The sequence below is a fragment of the Cnephaeus nilssonii genome, assembly GCF_951640355.1.
Source record: "Cnephaeus nilssonii genome assembly, chromosome: 16".
In the NCBI taxonomy this organism is placed as follows: Eukaryota; Metazoa; Chordata; class Mammalia; order Chiroptera; family Vespertilionidae; genus Cnephaeus; species Cnephaeus nilssonii.
This window is the reverse complement of record NC_137087.1, coordinates 53,021,824-53,047,106: the sequence shown is the minus strand read 5'-3', so window position 1 is coordinate 53,047,106 and position 25,283 is coordinate 53,021,824. Positions and strand designations below refer to the sequence as shown.

General features: G+C 37.8%; 2 protein-coding genes across 3 annotated transcripts in view; one reads left to right on the top strand and one right to left on the bottom strand.

Annotated features, from left to right (window-relative positions):
* NHLRC2 (NHL repeat containing 2) overlaps positions 1–6,632 on the bottom strand; it is a gene marked incomplete at its 5' end in the record, with an annotated part of 55,939 nt that extends 49,307 nt beyond the window's left edge. Inside the window, 2 exons of the mRNA XM_079793084.1 lie at positions 2,613–2,765; positions 6,455–6,632. Coding sequence (XP_079649210.1) covers positions 2,613–2,765; positions 6,455–6,632 — 331 coding nt within the window. The remainder of the gene's footprint in view (positions 1–2,612; positions 2,766–6,454) is intronic.
* A 390-nt stretch (positions 6,633–7,022) lies between these two features.
* Positions 7,023–25,033, top strand: DCLRE1A (DNA cross-link repair 1A). Of its 2 annotated transcripts, none has more exons than XM_079793082.1 (10): positions 7,023–7,157; positions 7,678–8,807; positions 9,647–11,347; positions 12,883–13,016; positions 14,133–14,251; positions 15,325–15,465; positions 16,977–17,122; positions 18,140–18,294; positions 21,398–21,539; positions 22,562–25,033. In XM_079793082.1, exons 2-10 carry the CDS (start codon positions 8,345–8,347, stop codon positions 22,720–22,722), a joined length of 3,162 nt encoding a protein of 1,053 aa, XP_079649208.1. In that variant the 5' UTR covers positions 7,023–7,157; positions 7,678–8,344; the 3' UTR covers positions 22,723–25,033. The 2 variants fall into 2 exon arrangements, with proteins under 2 accessions (XP_079649208.1, XP_079649209.1); XM_079793083.1 differs by lacking the exon at positions 7,023–7,157 and adding an exon at positions 7,237–7,542.
* The last annotated feature ends 250 nt before the right edge of the window (positions 25,034–25,283 follow it).

The window sequence follows — 25,283 nt, the reverse complement described above, 5'->3', positions numbered from 1 at the left end:
AGTATATGCTACATGATGAGAATTCCAGCATTTATTCAGTTGTACTGTGGCATTTAGGTTTTTAGAAATCTAATTTAATGATATATTAACATATACCGAGTAATCACATTTTAAAATATGCCAAGTTTTCCTAATTGTTTTCTTACAAAACAAGAATACTTTTCCTTAGATAAAAGCCATTCTGCTAAAATTAGGTATTATATAATAACATACCATTAATGTATCCAGTATGAAAAGAAAAAGAAAAATTTTGAAACTCTCAAGTAGAAAAGGAAAGAAAACCACCAAGGCACCTGTTAGAGTAATATAAATGTGAACTGAACTGTTAAGAATTAATAACAACCTTAGGGTATAACTATATTCTTAAACAATGTTTGAAGACCAGACCACTCACTACTATTAAGTACAGTATCTTTTTACTTTAGACTTTGGCATTATGATTTCTCATGTGCTACTGTAAACATGACATTGATCACCATTATGAACCTGACTTTAAAAGCTATTTTACAGAGGAAGGAGACTGGGTATTAAATTGGACTTCTTTCACGGTGTTTTGAATTAATAAGCACTCCCTCACAAAGCTAAGCAATTGTGGCTTACTGATAAAATGAACTAAATATTTCATGGAATTTAAAATAGGTGGCTGAATGTCACTTTTAAGAACTATTAGCATTGCTGCAAGTATGTTCAGAAACGTATCAGATAGTAGTGAGACAAGACAGCCGCAAGAAAGCCAATTAAGTTAGCAACAGTTCACTGAACTTTGATGTAATTTCTGGGTATGCCTGCTTTTGTGACTATGAATTGAAAAACTATCTTCTAAAATTAAAAAATTAAAATTAAAAAAAATTTTTTCATATGTAGCATATTACTGAAATAAAGTTTCTTTGAAATTATAATGTTGAGATCATTTAAAAAGTATTTTACTTTTCAGAAGTGGATTTATATGTAAAAATAAGGTGTTAATTACAATGTGCTATAAAAAGAAGGTTTTCAATAAAATGATAAATTACAAGGATCCATTCTAAGAATGTGTTCCAGGTATAGGGTTAACCAAGAAAGTTAACCAAATACAGTCTTTTAGGGGTAATCTTAAGTGTGGAAAAGGTTAACAACTCTGGGATTCTTAACCCAGTCTGTAGTGCCTTTCTAAAACTCAATGTTGTTATGATGTGATCATTCTATTAAACAAACAACCTTTACTGTCTCTGTATCTTCAATGGAAGGAAAAGCCTAACTATTAAGAATGTTATACAAAGCCCTTCGGTACATGGTCCAAACCCAACCTACTTTCCTCTCCTTTCGCTTTTCCCAGGAGCTCCTACAATCTTGCCAAACTAAGCTTTTACCACTCCCCAAGAAACCCACACTTCCATGCTTTCCTGCTTGTTTACCTGTTGCTTCCTCCACCTGTCCCATTCTCATTTTCAGCTGCATTGCTGCTCTTTTTCCCAGTTCCATCTAAATTGTCTCCTTCTCTGAGAAATCTTTCCCAATGCTTGTAGGCAAAGTTAGTCCTTTCCTGGGTTCCATAATGCTTTTCATTCAACTCTGATACATTGATACATATTTCCCCAGCAGTTAGCAGAGTACCTTACACATAACACATGTTCAATAAATGTATTTATTTACAGCGGCTTGAAGAGGACACACAGCATTCAAAACCTAGGAGATGAGATACTCACAGTTCTTAAATCAATATAGATGAATCTCTGAAAACATGATTTAGCTACTGGGACTTTTGAGTTCTTAATCTCGTTGTTTGGCAATTTCAAGATATAACCTATTACAATTTAAAAGCAACTGAAGCTTCATTAGCACTGAAGATTTTATCTTTCACTCCTGTTTTTTAAGTTTCAAGAGGTCCTTCACCTTGCACATGTATACTCTCTTCTCATCTTTACTCACAAGATCATTGACTCTTTCTCCTTTTTATCCAAGAGAAGAGCTTCAGTTAATTTCAACCTAATTAAATGGAACCTTTAGTTTCATTTACCCCCATGCTCTCTATTAGGGAAAAGTAAACAGGAAAAAAATTTTCTGAAAAAATCTAAACTTCTAAAGTAAATATTAAGATTAATCTCTTACATCTTCAGAATTTGCAACACCATAAAAGAGGATTTCCTAGTGTGTTTTGGAAGATATTTTTTCATAAAGCAGGTCAAAGAAAGAGCATCTATTATAGTATTCTGTATTCCACTGTTGTTCATGTCCATGTCATTCAAAATGAAAGGAAGAATAATCACATTTCCTATTAAGAACTTTAAACCTTTATATCACAATTCTTGAGAAGAGTATAAAATCAGAGTCACACATTTAATTTTTTTATAGAATAAATTCAGGTAAATCTAGATATATAAAATTAACTTTTAAAATACTTGATCCTGAGAAAAGTACATTATGTTCTATTTTTAGAGAAAAATCTACTAAATGCTAGTTCCAGTATCACTAAACTTAACTCTTCTGAAAAGGTACATGGAGTCCTTAATTCATAGATTAGAAATTACTTTTAGAATTACTGAAGTCCTGCCAAACATTCATTCACCTATGAGGAAATGAGTCAGCTACTCTTCCAGTGTCTGTCTGCTAGGAACCAATGAAAGGGCAATTACCTTTATCCGAGTAGGTGTGTTCTAAGGCGTGGAGATCAGGCAGCAGGTGAATGCAGTTTATGCAGCAGTAGGTGAAGAAATCAAGGATGACCACTTTTCCACCCAGATCCTTGTAAACAGAAATAGGCCCCTCTGTGTTCAGCCATTCTAACCCTGAAATTTACACGAAATAAATTATCATGACTAGAAGGACAATTTATCTAAAACTTCCACTAAAATGTGAACCACTTATTTCTTAGGAGAAGATGGGTGTGAGGAGAAGACAGGGGAGACAAAATGGTAAAGAGGCTGTAATGGGGCAGCCCTGCAAATATAGCAAGAAAAAGCTACCAAATTCTTTCAAAAACAGTATAGCAGTCTGTGTAAGAAAGGAAGTAAGATCAACACATTTAGGTAAAAAACAAGAGGAAATATCAAATATTATTAAGAGGGCCTAAGTACACAATAAGGTACAAAAGGGCTACTGAAAATGAGTCAACCTTAAAAATAGCAAGACATGACTAAATATCAAAAAGGAGCAAAGTGTTCAAACCAAAGGTTAAACATACAAAATGCCTAAACCAATTTCATAAAAGAGCAGAAATGCTTGATTTGAAGGAGACCATAAATGCAAAATATTTTAAATGCAAAGTTATGAAAAATACACTGTTACAGATTTCATGTAAGCAACGTTAGTTCCCTCCCCTCCAAAGAAAAAGAAAATCTCATTAATCTGCACTTTTGCAATTCAGAATTTATAATTACTTGACCATCATTTACAATTTTAACTATGCACTATGAAGATAGATTTTGTTAACCTAACATTAAAAGTACTGCTTTTTGCCCTGGCCAGTGTGGCTCAGTTGTTTGGAGTATCATCCTGTGCACTGAAAGTTGTGGGTTGGATTCCTGGTCAGGGCACATACCTAGATTGTGGGTTCAATCCCTGGTTGCATGCAAGAGGCAACTGATCAATCTTTCTCTCTCTACCTTCCTTTCTTTTGAAAAATCAACAATGAAAAAAAAGTAAAGCGTCTTCATTTAACCAACTTAAGACAAAGATAATGAGTTTGTTGCTTATAAGTAAACTAGAGGCCCAATGCACGAAATTCGTGCAAGGACCTTGGCCCCCGCCTCCTGCCACAGCGGCCACCTTTGCTGTGGCCCCCGCCTGCTGCAGCTTTGTCCAGAAGGAAGGATGTCTGGAAGGACATCCGGTCTAATTAGCATATTATGCTTTTATTATTATAGATAAATGCAGCTACTAAAACTATTAATTATACTTTTAAAGTGTAATTGACATACAATACTTAATTATACCTTAAAACAGGCATTTGGAAATATTTTACAGAAACTGAAAGCTAGAGTTGGGTGGAGCCAGTGCATAATAAGATCTAGTGACTAATAACAGTAACTGGAGTTACTCAATTATAACAAAATTCTAAAAACAAACCAACAAAAAAATCAACAGACAGTAGAGGGGTGAGGGCATGTGCTGGGAAGTGGGAGCAGCCAGGGAGAGGTCAATGGGGGAAAAGGAGACATATGTAATATGTACTTTAAACAATAAAGAATTTAAATTAAAAAAATTAAATTTAATTTTTAAAAAAACACACCAAAAAACTGCTAATCAAATTACCACTTCTGCCAATTAATCCAACTTACTAAGGTTTAGGGTGAATGCTTCATTATCCATTTTAATAAAGTGCTAATTATATGCCAGATCAAGTTATTATATACAATTTCAAGTTAATTAGTGTATATTTTATATCCTAGTTGCAAAATATTTATGAACCTGACTTTTAAATTTTTTTTCTGTAAACAGTCAAGAGTGACTTACATTGAGGGCAGAGAAAGTATTATTACACGTCAGTTATTGTGCTAAGCGCCTCTCAGGCTTAATAATATACATTTTATAAAAACAATAATGACAATAAATATAATTTTAAGAGCTTCTAACGTTTACTGAACTCTCCTGTGAACTAAGAACTTGAGATATATTACCTCCAGTCTACATAATAAACAGGAAAGGTAAATACTCATTCTATTTTGCAAGTGCGACATAGGCTTGGAGAAGTCAAGTAACTTGCTCAACGTCTGCAGCTAACAAATGGAATAACTGGGATTTAGTCACAGGTCTGTCTGACCATCCATTATATCACACCAGTTCCCATAAACATGTGTTTCTTTTAAGAAATGAACAAAAACATACTATTTTTGAGACAGAGTTATGTTTATGACTTCTTGATACCAGTGTACTGATAAAGAAACCAAGAAAAAGTCATCTCTAGCATTCTGTCCTCAGTAATTAGATCCAGAAGAAAATCTGACTATGTCAAATACGAAGCTTGAATATTTTGTTCCATTATTTACCAGTCAGAGGTCAAATCTGATGGCAATAAAATACACTCATTATAAATACAAAGTCCAGAAAATAAAAACACTAGCCTATATCTTAGCTGATGGCCTGCTCTTATAACTGCACTACATAACTAACTTCTCACAACGTGTTTTTTTTAAAATATATTTTATTGATTTTTTACAGAGAGGAAGAGAGAGGGATAGAGAGTTAGAAACATCGATGAGAGAGAAACATCGATCAGCTGCCTCTTGCACACCCCCTACTGGGGATGTGCCCGCAACCAAGGTACATGCCCTTGACCGGAATCGAACCTGGGACCCTTCAGTCCGCAGGCCAACGCTCTATCCACTGAGCCAAACCGGTTTCGGCCTCACAAAGTTTTTAAAAAATATGCAGATATATATCGTCTTTCAAAGTTTCTCTGATGGGATAAGCACTCATGTTCCCAACTTTTTTGGTAAGAATTCCGCAGTATTTCAAGTCCAGGATAGGATTAATAACAGAAAATTAAAGCACTTTTCAAGGTGGGAGCAAAAGGCCTGGGAAGACACACCAGACTGTGGCCGGCGGTAAGGTTCCGATACACCTCCCGGGAGATACCGAACCCTGCCCCATCCACCGCATTAACTATACATGTGGTTTCCGTGTCCTGCCAGGAGACGTGCCAACACCACCAGGCAAAAACAATGACCGTGCGGCCCGAAGAAGGGGAAGCGGGGTTTCATTTATCCGAGCAAGAGGTGCCTCGCAAACAGCACTGCCTGGAGGTCCAGCCCCCTCGCGCTCCCAACACTCACCGCGCCCGCCGGGGGGGAGTCGGACCTTGGAGGTGGGCCACAACGGATTCCGATTTTGACAATGATTAAGTTTCACAACTTGGCACGGAGACGTGTGGCGGAGCTAAGAACCCAGCCGATCCGGGGTCTTCATCATCCGACCCCGGCAGATAGTACCAGCTGTGAGGCCCTGGGCAAATGACCTTAGCTTTCCCCTGCCTCAGTTTCCTCCACAGTAAAACAGGACTCGTGAGAGCACCTCCACGGGTGGTAGGGAAGGCATAAAGAAGATAATGGAGATAATCCCCCCGAAGGGTTCGGAACTGTGCATCACAGAAGAAGAGACTGATTAAAATGCTAGCTGGGTTGGTGCAGAAAACGGCGATGAAGATGCTGGGCACCCAGACGGATAGGGCAGGGGGGCACGGGCATGTTGATCACGGCCCACCGGGGCCACTAAACGTTCACGGCAGGTCCAGTTGGTTAACCGAAGGTCCGGACCGGGCTCAGGAACCAGGACCGACAGGCAGGCCCCGCCCTGCAGACACCCACCGGGCGCCGCCGCTTCGGGGCACCTGGGCCAGGCAGCGCCCGCGAACCTCGGCTCCGGCGGCGGGCCAGGCGCCCGGCACCACCCGCCGGGCACCACCCCGCCTCGGGGGAGGGCGCGTCCCGAGAAAGGGGAGGTTCCGGAGGGGGTCCCCACCCCGAAGCCAGCCCCTCACCTTCCGGAAACTCGGGCACTGACAGGTCCTGCTCCCAGCCGTCCACCTTCTGCAGGTACTGGTAGACCAGGCTGTTCTTCTCCTCCTGGGTGACGGCGTCGAGCAGGGCGTACTCCAGCGAGGTCTGAGCCGGGAGCAGGCCCGCGAGGCTGCGGCTCCGGACGCCGGGCGCCGCCATGTTCCCTCCGGACCGTCCTGGGGCGGCCGCGCCGCGGGCCGCGGGCCGCGTTCCTCTGGGGACAGCGAGGCAGCGTTTCCCGTCCTTCGGTTTCAAAGCGGCACATTCACCTTGCTCTCCCCCAGCCCCAGTCCACACTCAGGGCACTTTTTTTCTGTTGTAAACAGGCATTCAGACGCTCAAGTCCCTACAAAACGCAGCCAATTCCCGGCGCGCAATTAAACTACCGCCCTAAGCTGCCCCGCCCCTTCGAGCCCTCCGGACACAACCGAGGCTGGACGTTCGGAACGCCCGATTCGACAGGAAAAGACCTCGGGTAGCGTTCTAGAAGCTGGAAGAGAACCATTCCCCCCACCTTTCGCCTTTAGGACAGAAAATAAAATTCAGTGAATCCGCAGGACTACACAAGGGCATATTTTTTTTTCCCATTTTTTTTCATTCTTTTTGAAGTCCGGCTCTTAGACCGGAACCAGCCGATTCGTCACGGCCCTGACCGCGGGAAGCAGTCCCGCCAAGACTGGAAAGGTAAAGGAGAAGGGGTATATATCCTCAGGCTTTTGAAAGTTGGGGGGTGACTGCTCATGGCTTTGGCTTGTACACAAATATATAGTCATTTGTCGCCCTGCAGTGCTGAAAGTGCGGGCGCGAATGGATTGCCAGCAGAGCAGGGGGAGGGGGGCGCGGAGGGAGCGGACGCAGCTGTTCCCAGGGGTGGCAGGTGGGCTGCGGCGAGGATCCCCGAGGACCCGACTTCCGTCTTCGGCGGGGGAAGGCTGTGATTGCTTTTATGGGGTGGGCTGTGCTGGCAGCTCATTCGCTCCCGGCCCCGGAGTGGGTCAGGCCCCACTCTCTGGCCTTGCAGCCTCCCGCGTGCCAAGGGAAGGTAGAGCCCGTGGCAGGCCAGGGGCAGGTGAGCCTTGGTTTCGAGGCTGGTGCCGAGAGGGCTGGCTGCCCCCAGGGCGGACCACCGCTGTGGCCTGGAGTTAGGAGGGTGGCCTGGGTGCCGGCACGACTTCACGGGTTTGAATGTTTGTTTACTGTGCAGAGTTTGTTCATGGCCGCTGGAGGAAGACGGTGGACTGACCCAGGAAACTGGAGTTGTTGAATATCCAGGAGTCATGGAGGAGGGCAGTTACGTTTACTGGGAATCACACACTGTTTTGATTATGGGGTGACTCGTCTTAATGAGCAAACCAGGGTAGCCAATTGAGTGTTGGGAACACCTGCTGAGCCAATTGCCCAGGGACTGTGGGTGGATTTGGGAATTATTTGGACAGTTGTCCAGTGGAAAGAGAACTGATAGCAGCTTTATACCACGTTTACAAAGCTCGTTCGAAGACTCCCACTAATGCTGAATTTTCAAAGTATTACTGATTCTTATTTTTATGAACCAAGCCCTGGAAAAGGCCCAGTGTCTGAATGAAATAGTAGCCACAAAAAAAAAATAAAAAGAAAGAAAAGAAAAGAAAACTTCTCAGATGGTACCCCTGAGGTAGTTTCTCTCAATTTTATTGTAGTAGGTCGTCTTAGGTATAAGTTTTGTAGTTTGCCAATATATTCATTACCAGACCTTTAGATTCCCATCAAGTTAGTATTTTAGGTTGTTTTTATTTTCCCCAGCAAAATAATTTCATTGAAAAATTTTGTGACAAGAAATAGACTCTCCGTGTACTTAAGATTAGCGCTTCTTTAATGGTAAAAATTATCTTGCCATGTTAGAAGACACTTTTTCGGAAGAAGACATCTGGGAATACAAATCCAGAAGGAAACCAAAACCAGTACATGCAAATAACTGCCCTGAGAATATTCCAAAATCTGTAGAAAAAGCAACAGATGGAAAATGCCAGTCAAAGCGTAACAGAAATAAAAGAAGAACTGTGGAAGCTAAAGAGAAGGCAGAGTCCCCTGAAGTGTGCATCGGAGTAACAGGTAGCCAGACTTCTATAGTTTCTAGTCAGGATTCCAGTTGTGGAGATGGTACCCAGCAATCCCAAGGCAAGACCACAGCAGGAAAGCACTGTAGGACTCACAAAACCAAACAGGTGTCTCCAAAGATCCGTCCGGTGTATGATGGATACTGCCCAAACTGCCAGATGCCTTTTTCCGCGTTACTAGGTCAAACACCTCGATGGCATGTCTTTGAGTGTTTGGATTCTCTGCCACTCTCTGAAACAGGTAAGATTACAATAAAAGATAGTGGTCTTTAAATGGACTTGCAAAAGCAATAAACTAAGACCGTGGTCGGCAAACTGCGGCTCGCGAGCCACATGTGGCTCTTTGGCTCCTTGAGTGTGGCTCTTCCACAAAATACCACGGCCTGGGTGAGTCTATTTTGAAGAACTGGTGTTAGAAGAAGTTTAAGTTTAAAAAATTTGGCTCTCAGAAGAAATTTCAATCGTTGTACCGTTGATATTTGGCTCTGTTGACTAATGAGTTTGCCGACCACTGCCCAATCATAATGGTATGGTGGGGAACGGTTTCCAGATCTTCATTAACCAGTGTATCAAATTGAATTTCTAATCGTAGAACAGAATCTAAATTGCCCAGGGTAAAAACAGCTATAACTAATTAAGATTGTTATTACTAAATAATGGAAGCTAATTCGTTACTACAATTGCCATACATCTGTGTTCCATAAGAAAAATTGGAGTAGAACTCTCGTTCTGAGAGAGATATCGGTCTTTTTTATTCTTTATTACCTGAGCAATAGTGAACTAGTGAAAGTGATGGTGTCAGTTTGTAGCACCTGTTTAAGAAATATGTAATGTAAGTATGATATGGATTTTAAAGGAGCTCATATTTGTTTGATTAAAAAATAATAACTAGCACTTTGCAAAACATACTGGATTACTGTTATTTTATGCTGATCTTTCGATTTGTGTTAAGAGCTATTGTCCTAAGGCCTCAATATAGGGCTGATGACTACACTGTGTGTTGATTTATACGTTGATACTGTCAAAATATAGTCTGTGCTATGACACTGTAATACTTTTTTTCTTTATTACAATTTGCAGAGTGTCCTGATGGTCTTCTGTGTACCTCGACAATTCCTTCTCATTACAAGAGATACACTCACCTCCTGCTAGCTCAAAGCAGGGCTAGTAATAGTCCTCTTAGCAGTCCATCCCATGGGGTAGGGGGTAGTTTCAGTGAGACTAACTCAGGCTTTCTTTGTAGCCTTGAGGAAAGATGGTCTCCGGATCAAAAACAAACTGAGAACTTTAAAAATGTTTCAGTTGATCCCTTGTTTGTGACACGGTGTCTAAAAAAATCTCAGTCTCCAGCTGAAACCAAGAAAAAGATTTCCTCTTCAACAAATATCCCAACGTCCCAACAAGCTCCACAAGTAGCACAATGTGTTAATGATGACAAACTGGTAGGAGCTGGTTTGCTTCTTGCCGGAAGACTAGACAGCCAAAACAACTCAGAACACGCCAATTTGCCATGGCCAGAAAATGACTTGAGCGACTGTGAAATCTCCTATTCTCCTCTTCAAAGTGATGAAGAAACTTATGATATAGATGAAAAGCTGGATGATTCACAACAGGAGCTGTTTTTTACAGAAAGCTCTCAAGGTGGCAGCCCAGAAGAAGATGACAATGGCTGTACTTTGTTTAAAAATGTCCACTGTCCCTTACTGAGGAATCAGCAGGAGAGTGGCTCCGGAATGAATAGCTTCTTAACTCAAGAGAGATACAATGAAGAATTGTATACATACAGCACTCTGAATGACTCATCTCAACCTCTTTTCCCAAATGAGGGGATTATTTTATGTCATGATCCAGCATATACTGATGATGGTTTCTTGTTGTTTCCACCTGCATTGGCCGGGGGACTTGCTTCTTTTAGTTGTCAAGCCACTGCAGCAAAGCCTGATGAGCCAAAAGTTCTCTCCTCTCCATCAAATAAACAAAAACAGATCATTGAAGAATCAGCTGTTCACAATCACATTTCTCTTCCATTACTTAAGAGTCAAATGCCGAAAGCTTTTGAAAGCCAGGCCCGAGGAGGGTGTCTTTCTTTCCATCCAACCCAAAGTAAAATTAGAGAATTACCAAGTAAGAACTTCAGTACTAAGAATAATGCTGACTCAGCATGTTCCTGCAGAAAAGCATTAGGTGGTAAGCGAGACAGTCAAGTTGCAGTGCTAAATACAGAGACATTTTCGAGGACAGCTACTTCGGCTCAGTCTTTGAAAATGTTGCCATCTGGTTCTCAGTGTAATGCAACACAGACTTCTACGAAGGTAATGAAGCAAATGGATATAGGGGTGTATTTTGGTCTACCACCTAAAAGAAAAGAAGAGAAACCGACAGGGGACAGTGCATTAGAAGGCATGAACTCAAATCCAGGGGTAAGTCCTAATAAAAAGAGGCCCAGGCAGTGCAAGAGGAAAGCAGAAAATTCTTTAAGTGATCCAGAATTTGATGCACAGAATTTAAGTGAGAATTGGCAATCTGTGGAACCTTCTAGTAAGAGGGCACGGCATCAAAGAAAGAGACTTAAAAAGTCAGACTCGCTACAGGAAGGGACGCCTCAGACGAGGTCAGATTACCTGATTAATAAGACCAAAGCTGGAGTCAATTTAAGTAAGGACAAAGTTTTCATAACGTCACCTTGTGGCAGGCTGCAGAGAGGCAACGCGAAAAGCCCACACTCCTCACCTGCAGGAGAATTGAGAAAAAGGACGTGTCCATTCTATAAGAAAATCCCTGGTAAGTTGAAATATCAATGCTTCTTGTAGCTACAAAGAGGCACCTTTTTGAATTTCATGTTCATTTTCCAGTTGTGTTTGTTTGCATGAAACAGTTTTTTTGTATGTGTTTCTTTTATTTTTTATATCACTTCACTGACTTGTAACATAGATTTGTGTGTGTGTGTGTGTGTATTTAACCTTTATTGCTCCATTCAGTAAACTTTTATTCAACATATTCTGTACACAAGATACTGTACATAGATAGGTAGGTATTATAGATTTGACAAAGACTAGTAAAGCTCAGCTTAATACAGGAGGAGGAAAAGCTCCTTATAAAATAACTATAATAAAACACTGTCTCTAAGCATTTAAGAGAAATGAAAAGTACTAAATAACTTCAAAGAAGGAAAATGTCACAGGTTATATAGGTCATTGTAAATGCCAAACATTTTTAAACCATATCATAACTTAGTTTCTCAGCTTTTTCATAACTGTCATTTCTCATGTCTTCATAGAAGAGTTAGTAGAAAAATGTGTGTTAAAATGAATTTTGTTATTGAAGGAACTAATAACTCTTATTGTGGAAAGAATACAAAAAAAACCTGCCAAAATACACTTGGTTTCAGAAAGATTTTTTGAAGTGCTTTATTGATGATTTAGAGCTATAATTTGTTCAAAATATTTATGTGAAAAACAGCATTTTTTTACCAATAGCATTAGTATTGTTTTTAATGCTTATTTTTATTGATCTTCTGTATTTTAAATGTCAATTATGCAATGTGTTAATATGTCTCAATAGAATCATTTGCTTGTTCATTTGCATATAATTGGGTATTTCATGAACCCACTTGGGTATTTCTTTCATGAACATTTTAGAACAGCTCAACTTTTTTATTTTATTTTATTGCTCCTCTAGGGAGACACTTTTTTTTTTCTTGTTTCCCTCCCTCTCTCTCTCTCACCCCCTCACAATGAAATTCAAATTCTACTGATATATTGTTTATCTGTTACTGTACTGTAGTAGCCCTTGGGAGGGCCAAAAGCCATTATAATAACTAGGATTATTTGGTCCTTCAGTCATTTTTGCCCCCTTACAAGCATATCACTAGCGCCCCTATTGAGCATTCTTTTTTTTTTTCCATTTTTCTTTTTTTTTAAGAAGGAAGTTAACATTCTCCTTTGGCTGTTTTGCAGAAATAAAGGAATTTAGGTGTCCCAGTAAGAATTGGGAAAATATCCAAAGAAGTAATACTCAAAATAAAACAAAGAAGTAATTGATTTGTAGTTTAGTATTTTTATTTTTATTTTTTGGTATAATTACTCATTTTTAAAAAAAGCCTATACTGGAATATTTAGTGGAAAGTTACAAGACTCATTTTCATCTCTGGTATCACCTTTTGCTGAATTAATTTGGAATAAGTTTTAAATTCAGTTCCAAAGTTGGGTTAGCAGTGAGATGTGCAGATGTTCAAGGGTTCGGTATTTGTAACCAAACCAGGTATCTTTTCCTCTGTTGGCGTCGCTCAGGCAGCTGTGCTGGTATTTTCATTGCAGGAACTGGCTTTACAGTTGATGCCTTTCAGTACGGAGTGGTGGAAGGCTGCACAGCCTACTTTCTCACCCACTTTCATTCTGATCATTATGCTGGATTGTCTAAAAACTTCACATCCCCAGTTTATTGTAGTGAGGTAAGTTTTAGTGTTCTAAATTGTGAATTTGTAGAATGCAGTGAATTTCTAAACAATTTGGTTAAAGGGGAATAATTAAAATTGTAAGAGCTATCATTCTACTAGACAACATGTGAGAAAGCAGACTCCACATTGTGATTCTAAAATCCAATGCGCTGTCAATAGTTATAAATGTTTTTTATTTGGACACAATAGATAAGCTACTTCACAGTGTACTAAAAAAAAATCTAGGTTTCATTTAGTAAACATTTATTGAGAGAGTAAAAGATAATTTAAGGCCAAGGACCTAACTTCAACGTACTCACAGCCTTAAGGGACACTTTCACAAATAATACCAGGATGGGATCAGTATTGTAATAGAAAAGTGAACTGAGTGCCCAGAAGTAAGGAGAAAGGAGTGCTTTATTCACTCTGTCCCAGGCTACGGTTAGGAAATGTTCCATGATGAAAGAGCTAGCTTGAATGAATTATTGAAAGGTGAACATTTCATCGCCTACTACTACGGGCTTTGGCTAGAATTTAATTTAATCCTCACAACATTCTTGAGTTATCCTCTTTTTATCAGTGAAATAACTGAGGCTTGCAGAGGTAGAGTGACATGCCCCACGTCACAGAACTAGTAATAGCAGAGCCAGAATTTGAAGGCAGGTCTGTTCAATTCCAGAACCAGTCAGAAGAGAGGATTCCAGGTAGAGAGTGGAGTTTGTTATAAAAAGGCAGAGACACCTGAGAAATAGACCCATTCCGGGCACTTCAGGTATTTCAGAATGGCTAAACACAAGATAGGGAATAATAGGAGATAAAACCGCAGAAAGGGGCAGGGGCCAGATCATGAAGGGCTTTGTCTGTCATGCCAGGGATGGGCTTTTCACAGGTGAGACAGAGCCAGTGACACTATGTCAGCAGACTGTGACACATTCATCTTAGGAAGTTCTTAGGTGACCGTACTTAAGCAGAGCTGTGACACAGCCATGTTCCTGGCATTCTGGGGGGTTTACATTGGATGTAAGTGGGAGAACAGGAGATTATTAAGATGCTTGGGTTCTGCACTAGATATGAAATAAAATACTTATTTAGTGTTTTACTGGAGCACAGTAAGCACATTCTGTTTTGCAGATAACTGCCAATTTGTTGAAGAACAAACTTCATGTGGAAGAACAGTATATCCATCCATTACCAATGGACACCGAATGTATAGTGAATGGCATCAAAGTTGTTTTGCTTGATGCCAATCAGTAAGTATTACAGTTACCCTAATAATAGCCTATTTAAAAAAAAAAAACTCAAAAGGAAGACGCATTGGCATGGTTACTAAAGAACTTTTTTATTGGAACTAAAAGGCTTGATATTTCTTAAAAATTAAGTTAAACATATTTCTCCTTTTGAAACAAATGATGTACCCAATTACAGAATCAGAGAGCAAATGTAGAGATCCTCTAAATGTTATCTAACCCATTTTTTATCCAGTTTAAATTACCATGCTCGACATATGAAACTCATTATTATTTTCACATATGTTAACATGTTGCTGCTGTTCTTTAAGAGAGAATCTTTTGGCCTGGCCAGTGTGCCTCAGTGGTTGAGTATCAACCCATGAACCAGGAAGTCAGGGTTTGAACCAGTCAGGGCACATACTCGGGTTTTGGGCTCGATCCACAGTAGGGTGCATGTAGGAGGCAGTCGATTGACGATTTTTTCTCATCTTCGATGTTTCTCTCTCTCTCTCTCTCTCTCTCTCTTCCCTCTCCCTTCCTTTCTCTGAAATAAATAAAAACTTAAATTAAAAAAAAAGAAATAACCTTTGGCCATTTAAAAAAAAATACCACATATAAATTAACAGCTTGTACTCCCTTCAGCTACTAGAAGGTTTCCCACCCCCCACCCCCCTTTAAGTAATTTTTCAGGCTTTTGATACTAAAGAATGAAGATTTGGGAGGGGGGGGAATGGTTTCCCTCTCTTTTTAAAATCACTATTTACATTGGAAAAATGCAACTATTGACTTGTCTTCTTTCTACTTTTCATAGAGTGTTAGCCTCATGTACCTTAGCGATCACAGATGCTTAGAGGATTAAAATTAAGACTAAATCTAGGTCTCCTAAAATCAGGGCCAATGCCCTTTCTTCAGGTTGTCTTTAAGTTTTTGTCTGCTTACTCTGCTGCTGATTCTTTAATCACTACTTATAACAACTCAAGTTCTAATTTTTTTTAATCAAACTTATTGAGGGGTAACTTACATAAATGAAACGGATCTATTTTAAGTGTTTGCTGTCTGTGTTAAGACGATGTCTTTGAAATGTTTGTGTTCAGCTGCCCAGGTGCTGTCATGATCCTTTTTTACCTTCCGAATGGTAACGTCGTGTTACACACCGGAGACTTCCGAGCGGATCCCACCATGGAACGTTCTCTTCTTGTGGGCCTGAAAGTCCACACGCTCTACTTAGATACCACGTAAGCGAAGCTTTGCTTGTGTGCTTTCTTTTCCCACAGACAGCATTTGCCATGTAGATTGTGAATAATTTGAGCATTTGCTTAGGTAATCAAAACTATGGTATTTTTGTCAATGATCCTTTTAGGACTATTTATCAGAGGGATGCTGTTTAAGGACAAATTGGGGATTACATGTCATAACTGACTACAGCTCAATTATTTTTTATCATTTCCTTTTAAAAACATGGTGTATGTGAGAATCCTACTACTGAAACAAGGAAGAATAATTAGGGGCAAACGTTAGGAAAACACCATTTTAGGTTATCCTTTCAAAGTATCTGTAACTACAAAGTATAATTGTGAAGAGAAAATTGAGACCAAAGTATGATTCTGTTTCTGAGTATTCAGAATTTGTGGGTTTTTGTTGTTTTTTTCACCTCAAAAAGGTAATTCATAAGTGACAACTTTTAATCACTAGGTGCTGTAAACATAATGGTATATATAAGCCATTATCTTTTTATTACATATTAAAATACCTCATGAATTTGTTAGAAATTTATTTATTTCAGACTGTTTCATGGAGAAATGAGTTTGGATGGCATATTTTAGTAAAAGATGTCTTTCTACATCCTGTTTTCGAACACTAGCTATTTTTCCATTCCTTTATACATACTTTAAACACTAGATAAATTAAGAGAATAATAAGATTTAAAAAAAAAACCTTTTCTTGTTACTTAGTACTGTTCTACATACAATTCTGAATTTATTTATAGGTCTTTATAGGAGAAAGGATTAAGATTTTTCTCTATTCTGATGGCTGACCAGGAAAAACAGTTTTGAAAATTGGGAAAAGTATGTTCCTTTGGTGTTGGTACTTAATGACTTTTTAAAGGAAAAAGCACTTAGCTTTCATCTCAAATATATATAGGTAGTAGTCTTAGGGTTTAGTTTTTCACTGGACATTATTATTTTGAGGTAGACCCAACCAGGTTTGTTATATTCCTATAATGCTGTATATATTTCTGTATCCCTAAGAAGAGAAGACAACCATGTGAATATTAATTGTTTGATTTAAAACTACTTCATTAAGTTTGTGTTTGATTTCATTATTTTAATAATAATTATTTTTTACTGTAGCAGAATTCTTTAGTCCAAAGATAATCCCTATCAGTAGATTTTCTTTGCTAGTGATGGGGTTAAAAAAAGATATTGAGGTTTAATTTTAGAGCTAAAAAAGCTGGCTGGCTAGAAATAATCTTGAAGGAAAAAGGCAATTTTTTTTATTTGAAGGTGATAAAAGAAACATAATGAAAAAAGTATACTGAAAATGCATAATCCCATCATAAATTATCAATAGCTGGTAACAAATATTGTACCCACAGGCAGTGAGATAACCTGCAGTGGTGTTAATATATGATACTGCTGTTGTATGTAATTTTGCTGCAACTTCTTTTCTTTAAAAAAAGCATCCAATTTAATGCCATGGGCTTTCTTGTTGCTCTTTTAATAAGTACCATATTTCCATATTACAGATATTGCAGCCCAGAATACTGCTTTCCGTCTCAGCAGGAGGTTATCCAGTTTGCCATCAACACTGCCTTTGAGGCTGTAACTCTAAACCCACGTACTCTTGTTGTCTGTGGCACTTATTCTATTGGAAAAGAGAAAGTCTTCCTAGGTGGGTGTTAGCTGTATCTAATTTACATTAATATATTATAAAGACCAGCTTCTTTTTGCATAAAGCCCTTTCAGTCTCTGCTAGTGCTTGAAATTTATTTCCTGAAATGGTTCAATATTACCTTTGAAGTTGAAGGAAAATTTGACAGAGTCTGGTTCATTTAAACTTTGAAAGGCTTAACTTAACGGAAACATTTGATGTGTGGTTATGGTAGCCTTTATAGCTACAAAGTGTTTACAGAGCAAATGCCCATGCTCCAATGGTATTTTAATACACTTTAAAGATGTCTAGTATATCGTTGTGTCCCTGCATGCCTTTGATGCTGACCATCAATTAATTACCTTAGGGCAGTGGTAGGCAAACTCATTAGTCAACAGAGCCAAATATCAACAGTACAATGATTGAAATTTCTTTTGAGAGCCAAATTTTTTAAACTTAAACTTCTTCTAACGCCACTTCTTCAAAATAGACTTGCCCAGGCCGTGGTATTTTATGGAAGAGCCACACTCAAGGGGCCAAAGAACCGCATGTGGCTCGCGAGCCGCAGTTTGCCGACCACGGCCTTAGGGAATACCGGTAGTTGTAATTTTTGTTCCTAAATGATTTCTGGATATGTCATTGTAGTTCATCTAAATAGTACTGAATTGTTTTTTGAAGTACTTTCCATTTCTTCTTACCAATCATCACATAAGGTCAAGCATTAAGATATGAAGTGATGAAGCCAAGGTTTTAATTCTTCCAAACTTGGTTTCTTCCCTTCTTCTACCCCCTTTCTATACATATTTTGCAGTTTTTAAATACTAGATTTTAAAAAGTAAATTCTTTGTTTTTTCTCACAATTTATTCCACACAGTTAACCAACAAAATTATTCAGCCTTTTTGAGTTATTATGGCAAAAACGTGAATGTTTTGAATTTTTTTTTATTTGGTAAATTCTTATTTTAAAATTCGGTTAAGTTGTAATATTTTTTCATAAGCTGTAATTTTACTATCTTTAATCTTTTTCTTTGCCTATAGCCATTGCTGATGTTATAGGTTCAAAAGTGGGCATGTCCCGAGAGAAATATAAAACCCTACAGTGCCTCAATATACCAGAAATTAATTCCCTCATCACTACAGACATGAGCGATGCACTAGTTCACCTTCTCCCAATGATGCAAATTAATTTTAAGGTAAGTATCCAAGAGATAAGTTTTTTAGGATGAATTAGAAAAGATAATCTGATAACTATAAACTAGAATTCCATTTACCTGCATTTAATGTAGTGGGATTCAATTACAATGAAGTCATCACCTATAGTAAATTTGCCCAGAAAATCTTTTAAGGGGAACTTAAGAAGATGTTTTTCATTTTGTGTGTGTGTAGCTCTATTCTGTGATTCGCATACCCACCAGGAGTTAGGGACTAGAGAACTGGCATAAGGGAAGAAACATATGCAGAAAAGGATACAGCTATCTGGTCATTCAGACCTTCTGTTCATAAGAACATTTTCCAGTTCTTCCTCGGTGAGTGGTGAAATGAATGGAGAATTCTAAGGAGGTCTTACTTTTTTTTCCAGGCCCTTATAACATTGATATATGTTGAAAGTTTACGTGTAAGGATTAAATAAAATAGTGGAAGTGTAACATAAGAAGAAGTCTGAGCTATAAGTTAAGATACATAAGATATGACCTCACTGTGACTTGGGGGGCTTATCAGATTTATTCATATACTAAGATTTTTTTTCCATTTGGTAACATGTTGACACCTAGCAATGGAATACATCAAAGCTATGTATTAAAAATGATTCAGAACATAATATACACAAAAAGATGTATTTTCCTTTTTCTCTATTATGTTCATGAAATAACTCTTATGGAGCTTTTTGAACTAACTTGTGATTACTGTATCTGTCTTATAAATAGTAACACTTGTATTTTGTAAAGAAAATGAACACTTTAGGTCTATCCCTTGAGTAAGAAAATTCTAACTGGTATAACTACTACTCTGTTTATAAGATTAAGGTAAAATGTTTATGGCCTGTTTTCATGAGTATATAATTAATAAGAAATGTTAGGGGTAACGATGTCAGAGTTTTGTCCATTGGAAACATTTTAAATTTTGGAGGCATCCAATTTGTGTGGAGGCTAATGAGATGGTGATTGATTATAAAATGAACAGATATCTTGAAGAGGGTATAGTATTTAAAATAATTTTACAACTTTATTTTCTACTAACCTTATTCCATTTGAACAAATTATCCATTTAGGAGGACGGTGGGGGTGGTGGTGGAGGAGTTGGAGTATTATGAAAAAGAAAGGACTAGAGTGTTTAAAAGTACCATATGCTGCAGAGAGGTCTTATAAGGAAGAATGGCAATTAGAACACTTTTGGTGACCTGTATAAGAACTGTTGTAGTGAATTGATATTGGAGGAAGCCAGATGGCTAAGGGCCAAGGAATGAATGAGAAAGTATACAAATGACCAAATGAATGAGAAGATACACATATGGCCAATAAGCACATGAAAAGAGACTCAGCATCGTTAGCCATCAGGGAGCTGCAAATCAAAACCACAGTAGATACCACTTCACATTCACTAGGACGGCTCTAACAAAAAAGACAGGCAATGCTAATTGTTGATGAGGATTTAGAGAAATTAGAAATCGCATTCATTACTGGTGAGATTTTTAAATGGTGCAGCTGCTATGGGAAACAGTTTGATAATTTCTTAAAAAGTTAAACGTAAGAAATGCAATTTCTTAAAAAGTTAAACATATCACCAAGCAATTCCAGTCTTAGAAAATTGAAAACTTGTCTACACACAAAAACTTATAAGTATATGAGTATTCTTAATGGCATTATTCATAATAGCCAAAAAATATAAACAACTCAAATGTCCAACAAAGACGAATGAATAAACAAAATGTATATCCACAAAATAGGACTATTATTGGGCTATAGCCCTAGCTACAGGCTCAGGGGATAGAGCATCAGCCTGCGGACCTAAGAGTCCTAGGTTCGATTCCGGTCAACGACACATGCCTGGGTTTCGAGCTTGATCCCCAGTAGGAGGCGTGCAGGAGGCAGCCAATCAATTATTCTCTCTCATCATTGATGTTTCTCTCTCTCTCCCTCTCCCTTCCTCTCTGATACCAATAAAAATATATATTTTTAAAAAGTAATGAAGTACTAAATATGCTACAGTATGACTTAGCCTTGTGAATATTATGCTACATGAAAGAAGCAGACACAAAAGGCTACTTTTTTTTTAAATCCTCACCTGAGGATGTTTTTCCATTGATTTTTAGGGAGAGTGGAAGAGAGAGGGAAAGACAGAGAGAAACATTGATGTGAGAGAAACATATCGATTGGTTGTCTCCTGCACAAGCCCCAACCAGGGCCCCAGGTCAAGGAGGAGCCTGCAACCAAGGTATGATCCCTTGACCAGAATCGAACCCAGGACCCTTTGGTCCATAGGCGATGATCTATCCACTGAGCCAAACCAGCTAGGGCCAAAAGGCTATATTTTGTGGTGACTCCATTTATATGAAATGTCCAGCATAGGTAAATCTGTAGAGATAGCAGGTAGATTAGTAGTTGTCAGGGCTTGAGGGAGAGGGAATGAGGAATGAATGTTTCTTTTTGGGATGATGCAGTTGTTCTAGATTTAGATAGTGGACATGGTCATACAACTTTTTGAATATGCTAAAAACCACTGAACTGTAGTAGGATTTAGAGAGGTGATTTTTTGGGGTAGCTATCTGAATTGTTGTTTTTAATATAATTACTTATGTTTAATTATATTAAAACTATTATGTTTAATATTTAAACATAAGTAATTATATGTTTAAATATAATTACTTACGTTTAAAATTGTCCCATCTTAACTTTTTTCGGACTAGATCAGCGATTTTCAACCTTTTCTAATGGCACACATTAATTACTAAAGTTCTGCAGCATACAAAAAAAATGTTTTTTGCCGATCTGACAAAACATAGGTATAATTTTGATTCATTCACACCGGATGGCTAGGGTGTTGGCTGTTGTCATTTTTTATTTGACAGTCTCAGGAGAAAGAGGTCAGTGTCCCTGACTAAATAGTTCAGGTATTGCATGTTTTAAACATTCTTGTGGCACACCAGTTGAGAATCGCTGCAATGGGTTGTTGTAAGCTAAAATTTACCAAGCGAAAACTTCCCGTGACTGTGCCCACGTAACACCTTTAATCATGGTTTCAGTGCACATAACTCATACTCCTGGACCGTTAGATCCATATCCTATTTTTATTTAACAGGGTTTACAGAGTCATTTGAAGAAGTATGATGGGAGATATGAACAGATTTTGGCTTTCCGACCTACAGGATGGACACATTCTAATAAGTTAACGCGTATAACAGATGTCATGCCCCAGACCAAAGGAAACATTTCAATATATGGTATACTTATTAAATGTTCTCACTTTTAATATTTTGCAATTACATGTTTTAGAATTAAAGGTGTAAGAAAAACAGGCATGACAATCTTTAACGATTCAAGAGTTTCAAATTGCTCTGTGAACTCTAACCTGTATCTCTAATACATTATAAGCTGATATAAAGGAGTATGACCATCGTAGGTAGACATTGTCTGACACAGGTCATGTTGTTTGCCAGATCAGTGATATGTAGGGGAAAGTTTGGAACTACTTGAAATGGGGAGGGGGCGCGGATGTGTGCTGCAAGTTTAGATGGTGCCGTGACGCTGAGAACGGGAAGACAGTGGGTACATGTGGTGGCAGCCAGAGTCCCAGAGTGGACTTGAATTTTTTCATCTCTTGGAGGAGGTTTACCGTTGTCCTCAGAAATGGACTAATTACAGTAATGGCCAATGGAAACATTATTGACATGTCGCTAATCCAGTGACTGACTTTCAGCTTTAACGACCTTACTTTACGCAGAACAGAACCCTTCCTCCCTGTTTCTATGGGACTTGATCTTCAGGGAAGGAGATGAAGGGGATTTTTAAAATTTAATTTGTTTTCTTTTTGCTTATTTTTTGTGTGTGCAAAGCTTGGGGACTGGAATCTGCTTTCTTACTCTGGAAACCAAATGTCTCCTGCTTGTTCTTCAAATTTTACTCATTCTTCTAGGATTTCTCTTGAAATTCATAGCTGAGCAGAGTGCTTAAGGAGAAGAATTATTTAAAAAGAAACCATAATTATAAATAAGAATCTATGAAAATGCATATTATTACCTACAAAGGAAAGTCATAGAATTTTTTAATGTTCAAAGTTTTTGTATCATTTTAATGTTTTCATCTTTATTTTTCCTAAAAGGTACATTTTATTATCAGAAATAAAGCACCAAGGAGTTTTTGACAAAAACACTCTGGATTACTTTCCTTTTACTATTTTGGGCTTGGATTTTCTTTTTTTAATTAATTTGATTTTTAGTAGGCAATCTTTTCTTTTGTGTTCTAGGAATTCCTTATAGTGAACACAGCAGCTACCTAGAAATGAAACGTTTTGTTCAGTGGCTCAAGCCCCAGAAAATCATACCTACTGTGAATGTTGGCACCTGGAAATCTAGGCACACAATGGAGGAATATTTTAAAGAATGGAAATTGGAAGCTGGATATTGATGTTACCTCGAAGGACTCCGAATTAGTTAAGTAACTTAGGTGTAGCTTGTGGGTAGTTAAATCTTTAGTGATATGAAATACACTTTATGTGGAAAAACCTCGCAAAGGTCACTCATATGGCTTATTTTCTTATTTACATTGGAATAACCTGGTACTGAGTGCCTCAGCATCCTCAGTGATCACTAAGGCTGGTCTCCCTGAAACCCTGGATCCTTGCCCCTCCTGGTGGGGCAATTATGCTCTCCATCCAGCCTTCACAGAGAAAATAAAAGGAGAGTCTGGGACCAGAAGGATTCATTATAATGAACAATTAGATTGAAAACATTATCTATAAGTAATTATTTGTCTTTAAATTTATTTAATATGGGGCATATTTTATGAGATAAAACTTTTATATCATATGTATACTTAAATAAAAAATTAATCTTAAATTTTCTATATAGTGTCTTGGTTTTTAGGATTTATAACTGTGCCTTTCATGCAGTTTTATAAAATTTCAATTAAAAAATTCAGCATTTTACTCTGAAGAAGATGTTTCAAAGAGCCTAGATAATCACCCAATAAAGGATGGAGGAAAGTTTGCATGAATGATGTTTATCTCAAGATAGTAGATAATTGAAAGTTTAGATTGCAGTGTATTTTTAAGTAAGGTTATATCATTTATTTATGAATCTTGATCTCTCCAACACAGATTCAATAACTGATCCAAAATGGAAATTTTAGACCAACGCATGTGAAAAATGAATTTATGGGGTTTAAATATGAAAATGGTCAGCATAATGAATATATGCATATGTGTATTCTTACATCATCCCTAGCAGTGAAATTAGTTTTGGGAGTTCTTACTAAATGTTTTCATGGAAAAGTATTTTCAGTATTGATTTCAGTTACCAGAGGGATAGTATTCTCCATGAACTTTATTTTCATAAGCTTGGACTTTGTTATAGAGGCAAGGGTTATAGGGATCACATTTAGGGGAGGAAAAGCTTTTAGGGACACAGTAGTAATCAGTCCAGTTTAATTATGTTCTCATTTTATTTCAATTAAATATTTAAAATAACTTGTTTGGCCTTGGCACTATAAACTCTTTATAAGTAATTAAGAGTCATAATTAGAAAAAAACTAAAGATTTTACAAATTTGACATTTTTAACAGGAAATAGATGGTCAGATCATGTGGGGTCACTTTTTATTTATTATTTGAGGAATAGGGTTTTTGTTTTCTTGAATTATCATTTTTCTTTGGTTAAAAGGTTTTTAATGATTTTGAATGTTTTACTTTGATAATCCAGGCATGTTATTTAAGAGCAGCCACAGCCTTTACAAAAACATCTTTCTACACAAACAGCACCATTTATGGTGGCTTGGAATGATTTTGTTTTGCTGCTATTGGCTGAAGAATGTACAAAACCTCATTAAGGGACCATCCCAAATAGTTTTATAAGTAAGTCACAATCACAACCAAATTTTTTGAAGCTCTGTTGAGTGCTGTATATGAAATTTTTAGTTCCAGTACCTAACACTTTGGTAGATAAAAAGTTTCAATTTTAAAGTGAAATGGAAGAAGAAGAAATCTACTTTAATTAATCCAGAATAAATGGATGATAGCTCCTGAGCATCCTAAACATGTATAGAGAAGGAGAAGGAGAATTAAGCCAACATAGGGGAAAATGTTTTACCATATATATATTTGGAACTTCTCAAAAAGCTTTTTTACTATTTTATCTGACATTGAACGTTGAATTACCAGATGCAGGGACAACAGGCAGATTTCAAGTTCTCATTACTTTGATGTAATAGGAAAATATTTTCCACTTGATGTCAATGTCTTTTAAATATATTTATTGATGTTCTGGTTTTCAGAATAACTAATTTAAATGTTTTATTCAGTGATTGAGTTATATTCCTGTGAACCAGATACATGCAGAATTTCCTTATTTGGTCCCAAATAACGATCAATAACTAGACTAAGAAACTAAGAGGAGAATCATCTTCAAGTACTAATCCCCAAAATACTCTTGTCTTAAAAGAGTATTGATAGTGTAACTTTTGTGTCTTTTCTGGTGGACTTATGTTCATTCAATTGATCTTAGAAAATTTCTAATGAAGAAGTTATTTGAGCCCAGCCAGTGTTGCTCAGTGGTTGAGTGTCAACCCAGGAACCAAGAGGTCACCAGTTCAGTTCCCAGTCAGGGCACATGCCCGGGTTGCAGGCTTGATCCCCAGTGTGGAGCATGCCAGAGGCAGTCAATCAGTGATTCTCTCTCATCATTGATGTTTCTATCTCTCCCTCTACCTTCCTCTCAAATCAATAAACATATATTTTTTTTTAAAAATTGACTTCCTAAATTCTCTTACGTGTTTTCTTCAAATGAAAAGAGTCTTATTCCAGAAGAACCACTGACAATAAAAATACATTGAAGCTGCTCAGTTGATCATTTTGGTACATTAAAATGTCTGTTATGTAACATCCATTTCAGCGTAGGAACAATTTAAAGACTAAACTTCTCTTTTTGGCCAAGCTACCACGTTAGTTTGTCACTAAAATCCATCATTGGACAT

Bases quoted from the DNA above. Each gene is read 5' to 3' on its own strand.
- DCLRE1A (XM_079793082.1), top strand. From the start codon at position 8,345: ATGTTAGAAGACACTTTTTCGGAAGAAGACATCTGGGAATACAAATCC. The intron at 13,017-14,132 runs GTAAGTTTTAGT...TCTGTTTTGCAG, and splicing joins CCCCAGTTTATTGTAGTGAG to ATAACTGCCAATTTGTTGAA. The intron at 17,123-18,139 runs GTGGGTGTTAGC...CTTTGCCTATAG, and splicing joins AAAAGAGAAAGTCTTCCTAG to CCATTGCTGATGTTATAGGT.